The sequence below is a fragment of the Oncorhynchus mykiss genome, chromosome 24, assembly GCF_013265735.2.
Source record: "Oncorhynchus mykiss isolate Arlee chromosome 24, USDA_OmykA_1.1, whole genome shotgun sequence".
In the NCBI taxonomy this organism is placed as follows: Eukaryota; Metazoa; Chordata; class Actinopteri; order Salmoniformes; family Salmonidae; genus Oncorhynchus; species Oncorhynchus mykiss.
Window position 1 is genome coordinate 34576314 of NC_048588.1, and position 15537 is coordinate 34591850.

Below are 15537 nucleotides of genomic sequence, written 5' to 3' on the forward strand. Positions count from 1 at the left end.
CCTATCATTGTTTTACTGTCACTTCCTGTCATTGTTTTACTGTCACATCCTATCATTGTTTTACTGTGACTTCCTATCATTGTTTTACTGTCATTGTTTTACTGTCACATCCTATCATTGTTTTACTGTCACTTCCTGTCATTGTTTTACTGTCACTTCCTGTCATTGTTTTACTGTCACTTCCTGTCATTGTTTTACTGTCACATCCTATCATTGTTTTACTGTCACTTCCTATCATTGTTTTACTGTCACTGTTTTACTGTCACATCCTATCATTGTTTCACTGTCACTTCCTGTCACTGTTTACTGTCACGTCCTGTCATTGTTTTACTGTCACTTACTATCATTGTTTACTGTCACTTCCTGTCATTGTTTTACTGTCACTTCCTGTCATTGTTTTACTGTCACTTCCTGTCATTGTTTTACTGTCACATCCTATCATTGTTTTACTGTCACTTCCTATCATTTTTTTACTGTCACTGTTTTACTGTCACATCCTATCATTGTTCCACTGTCACTTCCTGTCACTGTTTACTGTCACGTCCTGTCATTGTTTTACTGTCACTTCCTATCATTGTTTTACTGTGACTTCCTGTCATTGTTTTACTGTCACTTCCTGTCATTGTTTTACTGTCACATCCTATCATTGTTTTACTGTGACTTCCTATCATTGTTTTACTGTCACTGTTTTACTGTCACATCCTATCATTGTTTTACTGTCACTTCCTGTCATTGTTTTACTGTCACTTCCTGTCATTGTTTTACTGTCACATCCTATCATTGTTTTACTGTCACTTCCTATCATTGTTTTACTGTCACTGTTTTACTGTCACATCCTATCATTGTTTCACTGTCACTTCCTGTCACTGTTTACTGTCACGTCCTGTCATTGTTTTACTTTCACTTCCTATCATTGTTTACTGTCACTTCCTGTCATTATTTTACTGTTACTTCCTGTCATTGGTTTACTGTCACTTCCTGTCATTGTTTTACTGTCACTTGGGTTGTCTCTCTATACCTCATACCTCTCTCTCCCCCCTCTCCCTCTCCATCTCTCTCCATCTCTCTCTCTCTCTCTCTCTCTCTCTCTCTCTCTCTCTCTCTCTCTCTCTATCTCTCTCTCTCCATCTCTCTCTCTCTCTCTCTCTCTCCCTCCCTCTCTCTCTCTGTAAACTAGTGTGCTCTCAGCCCTGCAGTCTTTCCAAATAAAGTGTAGACAGGCTTTGTTATGAGCAAAGTCATGATCGTCCAGAAAAGGACCTGAAGTCCACCTTATTGCCTCAGTCTAGACACCGATACTCGGGGGCCAGGGGTTGGGTGAGGGGGGGGAGGCATTTTTGTGTGAGTATTTTGACAGGGGTCTCTCAGGAGTCTTTTTTGATTGGCAGATTGTGGCTTGGTTTCTCTGATAGTGTCTCTCTCATAACAAATGTGTGTGTCTGTGTGTGTGTGTGTGTGTGTGTCAAATCAAATCAAATGTTATTGGTCACATACTCATGGTTAGCAGATGTCAATGTGAGTGTAGTGAAACGCTGTGTGTGTGTTTGTGTTTGTTGTGATAGTGTGTCTCTTCAATCTTTCCTTCCTCACGATGTCTCCTTCTCTCTTTATTCAGTGTCTGTGTGGGTGTGACAGTGTGTGTTTTGATAGTGTGTGTCTGTGTGGGTGTGTGTTTTGACAGTGTGTGTCTGTGTGGGTGTGTGTTCTGACAGTGTGTGTCTCTCTCCTCAGATGATGAATGTGACTACAGAATACTGTCTGGATGTCATTGATAAGTTTGAGCTTTCTGAAGAGAACAAACAGAAAGGCATTCTGGGAATTGAGGGTAAGCCCCTCTGTCACAAACACACATACACACACTCACTCTCTCTCTCGTTCTCGCTCTCTCTCTCTCTCTCTCTCTCTCTCTCTCTCCCTCCCTCGCTCCCTCTGGCAGTAAGTCTGGCTGTAAACGGGTTGAAGACTCAGTGGCCATAATTTCATGGTAGATAAATTGCCTTTGGGGCTTCAGTTAAACTCAACCACAATGGAGGAGGAAAGGGAGGAGAAGCAAGGTGAGGAGGAGGAAGGGGAGAGGTGGAGGAGGAAGGGGAGAGGTGGATGAGGAAGGGGAGAGTTGGAGGAGGAAGGGGAGAGGTGGAGGAGGAAGGGGAGAGGTGTTGGAGGAAGGGGAGAGGTTGAGGCGGAAGGGGAGAGGTGGAGGAGGAAGGGGGGAGGTGGAGGAGGAAGGGGAGAGGTGGAGGAGGAAGGGGAGAGGTGGAGGAGGAAGGGGAGAGGTGGAGGAGGAAGGGGAGAGGTGGAGGAGGAAGGGGAGAGGTGGAGGAGGAGGAGGAAGGGGCGAGTAGGTGGAGGATAGTGAGAGTTGGAGGAGTGAAGAGGGGAGAGGGAGGAGTTGGAGAGGAGGATAGGATAGAGGTATAGGACAAGGAGAGAGAAAGAGGCTTCCAGATGGGTAGATAGGCTCACATCAACACCATTATTCCAGAAACCCTAGACCCACTCCAATTTGCATTCCGCACCAACAGATCCACAGATGATGCAATCTATATTTTACTCCACACTGCCCTTTCCCACCTGGACAAGAGGGACACCTTTGTGCTGTCTGTCTCTCCGGTCTTTCTATCCTGCTGTCTGTCTCACCTGTCTTTCTATACTGCTGTCTGTCTCTCCTGTCTTTCTATCCTGCTGTCTGTCTCTCCTGTCTTTCTATCCTGCTGTCTGTCTCTCTCCTGTCTGTCTATCCTGCTGTCTGTCTCTCCTGTCTTTCTATCCTGCTGTCTGTCTCTCTCCTGTCTGTCTATCCTGCTGTCTGTCTCTCCTGTCTTTCTATCCTGATGTCTGTCTCTCTCCTGTCTTTCTATCCTGCTGTCTGTCTCTCTCCTGTCTTTCTATCCTGCTGTCTGTCTGTCTCTCTCCTGTCTTTCTATCCTGCTGTCTGTCTCTCCTGTCTTTCTATCCTGCTGTCTGTCTCTCTCCTGTCTGTCTATCCTGCTGTCTGTCTCTCCTGTCTTTCTATCCTGATGTCTGTCTCTCTCCTGTCTTTCTATCCTGCTGTCTGTCTCTCTCCTGTCTTTCTATCCTGCTGTCTGTCTCTCCTGTCTTTCTCTCCTGCTCTCTGTCTCTCCTGTCTTTCTATCCTGCTGTCTGTCTCTCTCCTGTCTTTCTATCCTGCTGTCTGTCTCTCCTGTCTTTCTCTCCTGCTCTCTGTCTCTCTCCTGTCTTTCTATCCCGATGTCTGTCTCTCTCCTGTCTTTCTATCCTGCTGTCTGTCTCTCCTGTCTTTCTCTCCTGCTGTCTGTCTCTCCTGTCTTTCTCTCCTGCTGTCTGTCTCTCCTGTCTTTCTCTCCTGCTGTCTGTCTCCTGTCTTTCTTTTCTACATATTTTCCTGTTATCACGTCATCCTTCTGTCAGGTGGGGTCAAATATGATGTCCCCTGGGAGTGTGTGGGCATGTGTGTGTGTGTTCCATCAGAAACATGTTTGTTTATGTCCCTCAGTACATCTGATGGGATGGGCGTCAGAGGCAGGCCTCACTCAGATCAAAGTCTGCTCTCACTCTATAGAGACCCATTTTCTTTCTCTCAATTCAATTCAAGGGGCTTTATTGGCATGTTAAACACATGTTAACATTGCCAAAGCAAGTGAAGTAGATAATAAACAAAAGTGAAATAAACAATAAAAAAATGTACATTAAACATCACATTCACAAAAGTTAAATAGAATAAAGACATTACAAATGTCATATTATGTCTATATACAGTGTTGTAAACGATGTGCAAATAGTTAAAGTACAAAATAGAAAATAAATAGACATAAATATGGGTTGTATTTACAGTGTTGTTTGTTCTTCACTGGTTTCCCTTTTCTCGTGGCAACAGGTCACAAATCTTGCTGCTGTGATGGCACACTGTGGAATTTCACCCAGTAGATATTGGAGTTTATCAAAATTGGGTTTGTTTTCTAATTCTTTGTGGGTCTGTGTAATCTGAGGGAAATATGTGTCTCTAATATCATCAAACATTTGGCAGGAGGTTAGGAAGTGCAGCTCAGTTTCCACCTCATTTTGTGGGCAGTGTGCACATAGCCTGTCTTCCCTTGAGAGCCAGGTCTGCCTATGGCGGCCTTTCTCAATAGCAAGGCTATGCTCACTGAGTCTGTACATAATCAAAGCTTTCCTTAAATGTGGGTCAGTCACAGTGGACAGGTATTCTGCCACCGTATAATCTCTGTTTAGGGCCAAATAGCATTCTAGTTTGCTCTGTTTTTTGGTTAATTCTTTCCAATGTGTCAAGTAATTATCTTTTTGTTTTCTCAAGATTTGGTTGGGTCTATTGTACTGCTGTCCTGGGACTCTGTGGGGTCTGTTTGTGTTTGTGAACAGAGCCAGGACCAGCTTGCTTGGGGGACTCTTCGCCAGCTTAATCTTTCTGTAGGTGATGGCTTTGTTATGGAAGGTTTGGGAATCGCTTCCTTATCCCCTCTCCACCTCCTCTCTCCTCCTCTTCCTCCCTCCTCCTACCTCCTCCTCCTCTCGCCTCCTCCCTCCTCCTCCTCCCACCTACTCCTCAATCCTCCTCCTCCCACCTCCTCCTCCTCCTCCCTCCTCCTACCTCCTCCTCCTCTCGCCTCCTCCCTCCTCCTCCTCCCACCTACTCCTCCCTCCTCCTCCTCCTCCCACCTCCTCCTCCTCTCGCCTCCTCCCTCCTCCTCCCACCTCCTCCTCCCTCCTCCTCCCTCCTCCTCTCGCCTCCTCCCTCCTCTCGCCTCCCACCTACTCCTCCCTCCTCCTCCTCCTCCTCCCACCTACTCCTCCCTCCTCCTCCTCCCTCCTCCTCCTCCCTCCTCCTCCCACCTCCTCATCCCTCCTCCTCCTCCTCTCGCCTCCTCCCTCCCCCTCCTCCCATCTACGCCTCCCACCTCCTCCTGCCTCCTCCTCCTCTCCCCTCCCACCTCCTCCTCCCGCCTCTCATGATCAAAGGATGCTTTTCCCAGTTAAAGCTCTCCTCCTTTTCCTAACAAAAACAAACATAAAAAACAACCCACAATTCTGGCAGCAAATTCTGTGACTCAGTCAGTGTGCATTAAAGTATTAAATTCCATCATTAAAAGTTCAGCTCGTTAAGGCTCGTCAAAGCCCCTTGGCTGTCAGAGTTTTCTCCTCCTCTTTTTCTGTAATGGGTGGTGTGCTATTAAACTTATGTCTCTTATATTATGATAGTTCCTTTAAGTATCTCAGATTTAACTATTGCAGTGCTGCTGTAAGTCAGTTGAATATCTTGTTCCTCTAAAAATCTTTGTGTTCTATTCAGTTCAGTTGGATTGGATTCATCTATCGCCAAGGAGGGCCAATGTCTCTGAGTATTTCATGGGTGACAGAGAGAAATCATTGTTATGATGATATAAGTAAGATAACGCTGAGTACAGCTTTTCTACCGTGTCTGTCTGTCTGTCTGTTTGGTTGTCTGTCTGTCTGTCTGTCTGTCTGTCTGTCTGTCTGTCTGTCTGTCTGTCTGTCTGTCTGTCTGTCTGTCTGTCTGTCTCTGTCTGTCTGTCTGTCTGTCTGTCTGTCTGTCTGTCTGTCTGTCTGTCTGGTTGTCTGTCTGTCTGTCTCCAGGTTTCACCAGTTTCATGCGCAGCCCCACGTGTGATGTGTTTAACCCTGAACACCATGAGGTGAACCAGGACATGGATCAGCCTCTGAGTAGCTACTACATCTCCTCGTCTCACAACACCTACCTGACGGGAGACCAGCTGCTGTCTCACTCCAAGACAGACATGTACGCCTGGGTACTACAGGCTGGCTGCCGCTGTGTGGAGGGTGAGGCAGCACACACTAAGCACTAAGCACTAAGCACTAAGCACTAAGCAGAGCATGCATGCATTCACACACACACACACACACACACACACACACACACACACACACACACACACACACACACACACACACACACACACACACACACACACACACGAACACACACACAAACTCCTTCTTACTCACTATTCTTCTCTCATATCCCTCATTCTCTCTCTCTTTGTGTCTCCTTCTCCTTCTCCCTTTCTCTCGCCCTCTCTCCTTGTCTCTGTCTATCAATGCCACTTTATATAATGTTTTCATACCCTACATTACTCATCTCATATGTATTGAACTGTACTTTATACCATCTACTGCATCTTGCCTATGCCGCACGGCCATCGCTCATCCATCTTTTATATGCACATATTCTTAGTTAGTTAGATTGTTAGATAACTTGTTAGATATTACTGTACGGTCGGAACTAGAAGCACAAGCCTTTCGCTACACTCGCGTTAACGTCTGCTAACCCTGTGTATGTGACCAATAAAATGAGATTTGATTTATCTGTAGTGGACTGTTGGGATGGTCCTGATGGCGAGCCCATGGTTCAGCACGGCTACACTCTGACCTCCAAGATCACCTTCAAGTCTGTCATAGAGACCATCGACAAATACGCCTTCATCAACAACCGGTAAATAGCCCACTATCCCTCAACTCTCACTGTGTGTGTGTGTGTGTGTGTGTGTGTGTGTGTGTGTGTGTGTGTGTGTGTGTGTGTTGAAGATGTCACTGAGACGCTCATCCTTCCCTCCACCTCAACTAATGGAGATGTTACTCTACAACACACACACACACATTATCCTGTGTATCATCCAACACCTGTTGTTTGTATATTCTAGCCAGCAGTCTCTTCAGAGTGTGTGTTGAAACAGGAAGATTCTCCACTGTGAAGAGATGTTGTTCCCCCAGAGCTCATCTGTCCCCTTCTCTCTGATATGTAACCAATTAGAGTTAGAAGCTCTTCTCTAACAGTTGATTTAGAGAAAATTTCCATTTAAACATTATGTAAAAGCACTTTCAAAAAAAAGTTAACTTAGAAAAGGATTTGAATTGTTTTTAAATGAAAAGCAGCAGGATGTGTGGTCATTAGAGACACTGAGACACCTGGTATTATCCTCCATTACTAAACCATCTGCACTGAGGCACAGTCTCTGTCTCTCTCGCTCTGTCTCTGTCTGTCTGTCTGTCTGTCTGTCTGTCTGTCTGTCTGTCTGTCTGTCTGCCAGGTAAATGAGTGTTGGAGGCAGCCATGTAAATGAGTGTTGGAGGCAACCAGGTAAATGAGTGTTGGAGGCAGCCAGGTAAATGAGTGTTGGAGGCAGCCAGGTAAATGAGTGTTGGAGGCAGCCAGGTAAATGAGTGTTGGAGGCAGCCAGGTAAATGAGTGAGGGAGGCAGCCAGGTAAATGAGTGATGGAGACAGGGAGGTAAATGAGTGTTGGAGGCAGCCAGGTAAATGAGTGAGGGAGGCAGCCAGGTAAATGAGTGAGGGAGGCAGCCAGGTAAATTAGTGTTGTAGGCAGCCAGGTAAATGAGTGAGGGAGGCAGCCAGGTAAATGAGTGTTGGAGGCAGCCAGGTAAATGAGTGAGGGAGGCAGCCAGGTAAATGAGTGTTGGAGGCAGCCAGGTAAATGAGTGAGGGAGGCAGCCAGGTAAATGAGTGAGGGAGGCAGCCAGGTAAATGAGTGTTGGAGGCAGCCAGGTAAATGAGTGAGGGAGGCAGGCAGGTAAATGAGTGTTGGAGGCAGCCAGGTAAATGAGTGAGGGAGGCAGCCAGGTAAATGAGTGAGGGAGGCAGGCAGGTAAATGAGTGAGGGAGGCAGCCAGGTAAATGAGTGAGGGAGGCAGCCAGGTAAATGAGTGTTGGAGGCAGCCAAGTAAATGAGTGAGGGAGGCAGCCAGGTAAATGAGTGTTGGAGGCAGCCAGGTAAATGAGTGTTGGAGGCAGCCAGGTAAATGAGTTTTGGAGGCAGCCAGGTAAATGAGTGAGGGAGGCAGGCAGGTAAATGAGTGTTGGAGGCAGCCAGGTAAATGAGTGTTGGAGGCAGCCAGGTAAATGAGTGTTGGAGGCAGCCAGGTAAATGAGTTTTGGAGGCAGCCAGGTAAATGAGTGAGGGAGGCAGCCAGGTAAATGAGTGTTGGAGGCAGCCAAGTAAATGAGTGAGGGAGGCAGCCAGGTAAATGAGTGTTGGAGGCAGCCAGGTAAATGAGTTTTGGAGGCAGCCAGGTAAATGAGTGTTGGAGGCAGCCAGGTAAATGAGTGAGGGAGGCAGCCAGGTAAATGAGTGTTGGAGGCAGCCAAGTAAATGAGTGAGGGAGGCAGCCAGGTAAATGAGTGTTGGAGGCAGCCAGGTAAATGAGTTTTGGAGGCAGCCAGGTAAATTAGTTGGCACCATCATCATAACTGAATAGAGAGGAGAGGATGCTATCTCATTGTTGTGCAATTAGCTGGAATAGCTGGCTAATTAGTATTTTCTCCTAATGGGAGAGCCTGGATAATGGATGGAATGGTGTGATTCTGACACTCTTTTATGAAATGATAGACCGCGCCAAATTTCTGTCCCTCACTCTTTCTCTCAGTTTTATTCTATATTTTAGTGTTATGATGAACGAGGCTCCTGGCATGTGATGAGCGTTACCTCATTTATCATTACTATTCCACCTGGGAGAGAGAACATACACCACTATCCCTCAACTCTCACTGTGTGTGTGTGTGCGTGTGTGCGGTGTGTGTGTCTGAGCATGTACCTGGATGTGTGTGTGTCTGTGTGTGTGTGTGTGTGTGTGTGTGTGTGTGTGTGTGTGTGTGTGTGTGTGTGTGTGTGTGTGTGTGTGTGTGTGTGTGTGTGTGTGTGTGTGCGTGTGTGTGTGTGTTTTTGAGCACATACCTGGCTCAGTGTGTGTGTGTGTGTGTGTGTGTGTTTCCTTAAAGAGACAGGGGAGGAGAGGTCAGTTCAGGGCTCAGAGAGCTCAGGGAGAGCTGTCAGTCTGACAGGTTTGACATTTGAGCTGAGCTGCTGCCTGAACACAAGTCATTTCACCTCCGAATAAACACACACACACACACGCAAACACACACACACACGCACACACACACACTGAAAAAATGCTGATTATTTTCTGTTGTGTTTCTTGGGCTCTGTAAAGTCTATTCTGCCAGAGGTTGGGGTGGGAGTAGTTTGAAAGAATTTATTTTTAGGGAGGCTAAAAATGCAATAATATTTTTTTATTTTTTATGTCAACAGTTCAGTCTAATATCAATTTGTTGTATATAAAAGTGCAATATATTATATATATATATATATTTGATTTGATTTAAAGGACTTTTACAGTCCTTGACTTTTATAGTGAAGAGCAGAATGCATGGCTGCCAGACCCATCCACATCCGGTATCATAGAACTCTGCTACTCACGGAGATATCAAATCAACATCAAATCAAATGGTATTAGTCGCATGCACCGAATACAACAGGTGTAGTAGACCTTACAGTGAAATGTTTACTTACGAGCCCTTAACCAATAATGCAGCTTAAAATAATACGGAAAACAATAAGAAATAAAAGTAACAAGTAATTAAAGAGCAGCAGTAAAATAATAACAATAGTGAGGCTATATACAGGGGGGTACTGGTACAGAGTCAAAGTGCGGTGGCACCGGTTAGTTGAGGTGATATGTACACGAAGGTAGAGTTATTAAAGTGGCTATGCATAGATAATAACAACAGAGAGTAGCAGCGGTGTAAAAGAAGGGTGGGTGCAAATAGTCTGGGTAGCCATTTGACTAGATGTTCACAAGTATTATGGCTTTTGGGGTAGAAGCTGTTTAGAAGCCTCTTGGACGTAGACTTGGCACTGCAGTATCGCTTGCCGTGCGGTAGCAGAAAGAACAGTCTATGACTAGGGTGGTTGGAGTCTTTGACCATTTTTTGGGCCTTCCTCTGACACCGCCTGGTATAGAGGTCCTGGATGGCAGGAAGCTTTGCCCCAGGGATGTACTGGGCCGTTCGCACTACCCTCTGTAGCGCCTTGCGGTCGGAGGCCGAGCAGTTGCCATACCAAGCAGTGATGCAATCAGGATGCTCTCGATGGTGCAGCTGTCGAACCTTTTGAGGATCTGAGGACCAATGCCAAATCTTTTCAGTCTCCTGAGGGGGGTTTAGGTTTTGTCGTGCCCTCTTCACGACTGTCATGCCGTGCTTGCACCATGTTAGTTTGTTGGTGATGTGAACACCAAGGAACTTGAAGCTCTCAACCTGCTCCACTGCAGCCCAGTCGATGAGAATGGGGGGCGTGCTCGGTTCTCTTTTTCCTGTAGTCCACAATCATCTTCTTTGTTTTGATCACGTTGAGGGAGGGGTTGTTGTCCTGGCACCACCCGGCCAGGTCTCTGACCTCCTCCCTATAGGCTGTCTCGTCGTTGTCGGTGATCAGGTCTACCACTGTTGTGTCATTGGCAAACTTAATGGTGTTGGAGTCATGCCTGGCTGTGCAGTCATGAGTGAACAGGGAGGACAGGAGGGGACTGAACACGCACCCCTGAGGTGCCCCTGTGCTGAGGATCAGCGTGGCGGATGTGTTGTTACCTACCCTTACCAACTGGGGGCGGCCCGTCAGGATGTCCAGGATCCAGTTGCAGAGGGAGGTGTTTAGTCCCTGGGTCCTTAGCTTATTGATGAGCTTTGCGTGCACTATGGTGTTGAACACTGAGCTGTAGTCAATGAATAGCATTCTCACATAGGTGTTCCATTTGTCCCGGTGGGAAAGGGCAGTGTGGCGTGCAATAGAGATTGTTTCATCTGTGGATCTGTTGGGGCGGTATGCAAATTGGAGTGGATCTAAGGTTTCTGGGATAATGGTATTGATATGAGCCATGACCAGCCTTTCAAAGCACTTCATGGCTACAGACGTGAGTGCTACGGGTTGGTAGTCATTTAGGCAGGTTACCTTAGTGTTCTTGGGCACAGGCACTATGGTGGTCTGTTTTAAACATGTTGGTATTACAGACTCGGACAGGGAGAGGTTGGAAATGTCATTGAAAACACCAATTGGTCAGCGCATGCTCACAGTACACGTCCTGGTAATCCGTCTGGCCCTGCAGCCTTGAGAATGTTGACCTGTTTAAAGGTCTTACTCACATCGGCTGCGTAGAGCATGATCACACAGTCTTCCGGAACAGCTGGTGCTCTCATGCATATTTCAGTGTTATTTGCCTCGAAGCGAACATAGAAGTAGTTTAGCTCATCTGGTGGGCTCGTGTCACTGGGCAGCTCTCGGCTGTGCTTCCCTTTGTAGTCTGTAATAGTTTGCAGGCCCTGCCACATCCTACGAGCGTTAGAACCGGTGTATTACGATTCTATCTTAGTCCTGTATTGACTCCTTGCCTGTTGGATGGTTCGTCGGAGGGCATAGAGAGATTTCTTATAAACTTCTGTATTAGTGTCCTGCTCCTTGAAAGCGGCAGCTCCAGCCATGGCTTCTGGTTGGGGTATGTACTTGCGGTCACTGTGGGGACTATGCACTTATTGATGAAGCCAATGACTGACGTGGTGTACTCCTCAATGCAATCGGAGGAATCCCGGAACGTATTCCAGTCTGTGCTAGTAAAACAGTCCTGTAGTTTAGCATCTGCTTCATCTGACCACTTTTTTATTGATCTAGTCACTGGTGCTTCCTACTTTAATTTTTGCTTGTAATCAGGAATCAGGAGGATATAATTATGATCAGATATGCCAAATGGAGGCTGAGGGAGAGCTTTGTATGCATCTCTGTGTATGGAGTAAAGGTGGTCCAGAGTTTTTTCCCTCTGGTTGCACATTTAACATGCTGATTAAACATGCTGATAAAGCTGTGGTCTACAGCTTATCATGAGATACTCTACCTCGGGTGAGCAATAGCTCGAGACTTCCTTAGATATCATGCACCAGCTGTTATTTACAAAAATACATAGCCCGCCACCCCTTGTCTTACCAGACGCCGCTGTTCTATCCTGCCAGTACAGCGTATAACCAGCCAGCTGTATGTTGATAGTGTCGTCTTTCAGCCACGGCTCAGTGAAGCATAAGATGTTACAGTTTTGAATGTCCCATTGGTAGTTTAATCTTCATGCATAGGTCATCTATTTTATTGTCCAAAGATTGCACGTTTTCTAGCAGAATGGAAGGAAATGGAGGTTCCTTCCCGGCCCCTTTTTCTCCGCCTTCTCTTCACGCAAATGACGGGGATCTGGGCCTGTTCCCGGGAAAGCAGTACATCATTCACATCTTGATCGTCGGACTCGTTAAAGGAAAAGAAAGGATTCTGCCAGTTCGTGTTGAGTAATCGCAGTCCTGATGTCCAGAAGTTATTTTCAGTCATAAGAGATGGTAGCGGCAACATTATGTACAAAATAAGTAAGAAACTAAGTTACAAACAAGGCAAAAAAACACAATCGGTAAAACGTCAGCCTTCTTCTCCGCCGCCGTTGTGGTCATAGTAACGCCATGTCTCTCCCTTCCCCAGGTACCCAGTGATCCTGTCCATAGAGAACCACTGTTGCATCCAACAACAGAAGAAGATAGCCCAGTACCTCAGAAAGATCCTGGGAGACAAGCTGGACCTGGGAGAGACTTTCCACAGAGACTCTAAACAGCTACCCAGCCCCCACTGTCTACAGGGAAAGATCCTCATCAAGGTACACACACGGACCATCCTCTTCTCCTTCTGTCATACCTCTCTCCTCACTCTTTCCTGTTCCTCCAAACACTGTCCCCACTGTCTACAGGGGAAGATCCTCATCAAGGTACACACACGGACCATCCTCTTCTCCTTCTGTCATACCTCTCTCCTCAAACACTCCTCTTCTTCCTCTGTCTGCCTCTCCTCACTCTTTCCTGTTCCTCCAAACCCTGCCCCAATGGTCTGAAGGGAAAGATATAGGGAGATATACTGGGAAGATATAGGGAGATATACTGGGAAGATATAGGGAGATATACAGGGAAGATATAGGGAGATATACTGGGAAAGATATAGGAAGATATACTGTGAAAGATATAGGGAGATATACTGGGAAGATATAGGAAGATATACTGGGAAGATATAAGAAGATGAGAGACAGAGAGAGAGACAGAGAGAGAGAGACAGAGAGAGAGAGACAGAGAGAGAGAGAGAGACAGAGAGAGAGAGACAGAGATAGAGAGAGACAGAGAGAGAGAGAGAGAGAGAGACAGAGAGAGAGAGACAGAGAGACAGAGAGAGAGAGAGAGAGACAGAGAGAGAGACAGAGAGAGAGAGACAGAGATAGAGAGAGACAGAGAGAGAGAGAGAGAGAGAGAGACAGAGAGAGAGAGACAGAGAGACAGAGAGAGAGAGAGAGAGAGACAGAGAGAGAGAGAGAGAGAGATACAGAGAGAGAGAGACAGAGATAGAGAGAGACAGAGAGAGAGAGAGACAGAGAGAGAGAGACAGAGAGACAGAGAGAGAGAGAGACAGAGAGACAGAGAGAGAGAGAGAGAGAGAGAGAGAGCACAGGGTCTTTAAACCCCAGGCCTTTGTCTAGAGTTATTGAGAATCACCAAAGCGCAGACAGTCAAAGAGGGAAGAAATATGTTGGCCATTCTAAATAGTAGTCAAAAATAGAGTGTTTTATAGTATATGACATTTTCCAAAATTGTTGTACTCTTTGAATGCCAGGATAACATAGTCATTTCGGCTTTTCATCTAGTAGAATTGATTGCACACTATTGAGGAAGAGAATCGTATTTCCATACAACTTGTGGGAATCAACGGTGTAAATACAGGCTTCCCTTCCTATTCACTTTCCTTCCTCTCCTTATCTCCTTTCCTTCCTCTCATCATCTCCTTTGCTGCCTCTCCTAATCTCCTTTCCTTCCTCTCCTCATCTCCTTTCCTTTCTCTCTATTTTCAGTGTTGTGTTTTGTTTGGCTTTGGCTGAGAGCAGAACAGAGGGGGAGTGGGGAGAGGGATTGTCCCCCCAAAAATTAAATAAATGAGAAGAAGAAATGGAGAAAGTAGTCCTCCACTGTATTAGTCATGCTGGGAGAAAGTAATCCGCCACTGTATTAGTCATCCTGGGAGAAAGTAGTCCGCCATTGTATTAGTCATCCTGGGAGAAAGTAGTCCGCCACTGTATTAGTCATGCTGGGAGAAAGTAGTCCTCCACTGTATTAGTCATGCTGGGAGAAAGTAGTCCACCACTATATTAGTCATGCTGGGAGAAAGTAGTCCGCCACTGTATTAGTCATGCTGGGAGAAAGTAGTCCGCCACTGTATTAGTCATCCTGGGAGAAAGTATTCCGCCACTGTATTAGTCATGCTGGGAGAAAGTAGTCCGCCACTGTATTAGTCATCCTGGGAGAAAGTAGTCTGCCACTGTATTAGTCATGCTGGGAGAAAGTAGTCATCCACTATATTAGTCATGCTGGGAGAAAGTAGTCCTCCACTATATTAGTCATGCTGGGAGAAAGTATTCCTCTACTGTATTAGTCATCCTGGGAGAAAGTAGTCCGCCGCTGTATTAGTCATCCTGGGAGAAAGTAGTCCGCCATTGTATTAGTCATGCTGGGAGAAAGTAGTCCTCCACTGTCTTAGTCATGCTGCGAGAAAGTAGTCCGCCACTGTATTAGTCATGCTGGGAGAAAGTAGTCCGCCACTCTATTAGTCATGCTGGGAGAAAGTAGTCCGCCACTGTATTAGTCCTGCTGGGAGAAAGTAGTCCTCCACTGTATTAGTCATGCTGGGAGAAAGTAGTCTGCCACTGTATTAGTCATGCTGGGAGAAAGTAGTCCGCCACCTTATTAGTCATGCTGGGAGAAAGTAGTCCGCCACTGTATTAGTCATGCTGGGAGAAAGTAGTCTGCCACTGTATTAGTCATGCTGGGAGAAAGTAGTCCGCCACTGTATTAGTCATGCTGGGAGAAAGTAGTCCTCCACTGTATTAGTCATGCTGGGAGAAAGTAGTCCTCCACTTTATTAGTCATGCTGGGAGAAAGTAATCAGCCACTGTATTAGTCATGCTGGGAGAAAGTAGTCCGCCACTGTATTAGTCATGCTGGGAGAAAGTAGTCCGCCACTTCATTAGTCATGCTGGGAGAAAGTAGTCCGTCACTGTATTAGTCATGCTGGGAGAAAGTAGTCCTCCACTGTATTAGTCATGCTGGGAGAAAGTAGTCCTCCACTTTATTAGTCATGCTGGGAGAAAGTAGTCCTCCACTGTATTAGTCATGCTGGGAGAAAGTAGTCCGCCACCTTATTAGTCATGCTGGGAGAAAGTAGTCCGTCACTGTATTAGTCATGCTGGGAGAAAGTAGTCCTCCACTGTATTAGTCATGCTGGGAGAAAGTAGTCCGCCACCTTATTAGTCATGCTGGGAGAAAGTAGGGCGCCACTGTATTAGTCATGCTGGGAGAAAAAGAGGGATGACATGTGGTTATATAATTGAGGAGTGAAGGACTGGTCGGTTACATGGCATTATTATATCATTATATTACACACACACACACACACACACACTCTCTCTCTCTCTGTCGCTTTCTCTCTATGTCTCTCTCTGTCCGCCTGGGACAGATTAGAGATAACCAAACCCAGAGCCTGGAGAGACTCTGCATAGTGGGAAACGTATTCAGTACACTCACACTCTCACACATTCACTCATGCGCACCGTGGAAAATCAACTAAAGAAAGAA

The 15537-nt window shown here is 46.3% G+C and overlaps 1 protein-coding gene across 5 annotated transcripts in view; it reads left to right on the forward strand.

Moving 5' to 3' along the window:
- Window positions 1–15537, forward strand: part of LOC110503217 (1-phosphatidylinositol 4,5-bisphosphate phosphodiesterase eta-1-like) — a 136528-nt gene that overhangs the window by 74640 nt on the left and 46351 nt on the right. For all 5 annotated transcript variants that reach the window (XR_005039338.1, XM_036961459.1, XM_036961456.1 and 2 more), the window contains 4 exons: window positions 1732–1825; window positions 5614–5817; window positions 6370–6490; window positions 12356–12527. Coding sequence is in view for 4 of the 5 variants with exons in the window: in XM_036961459.1 (XP_036817354.1) it covers window positions 1732–1825; window positions 5614–5817; window positions 6370–6490; window positions 12356–12527 (591 nt within the window). In the remaining variant the exon portion in view is untranslated. The remainder of the gene's footprint in view (window positions 1–1731; window positions 1826–5613; window positions 5818–6369; window positions 6491–12355; window positions 12528–15537) is intronic.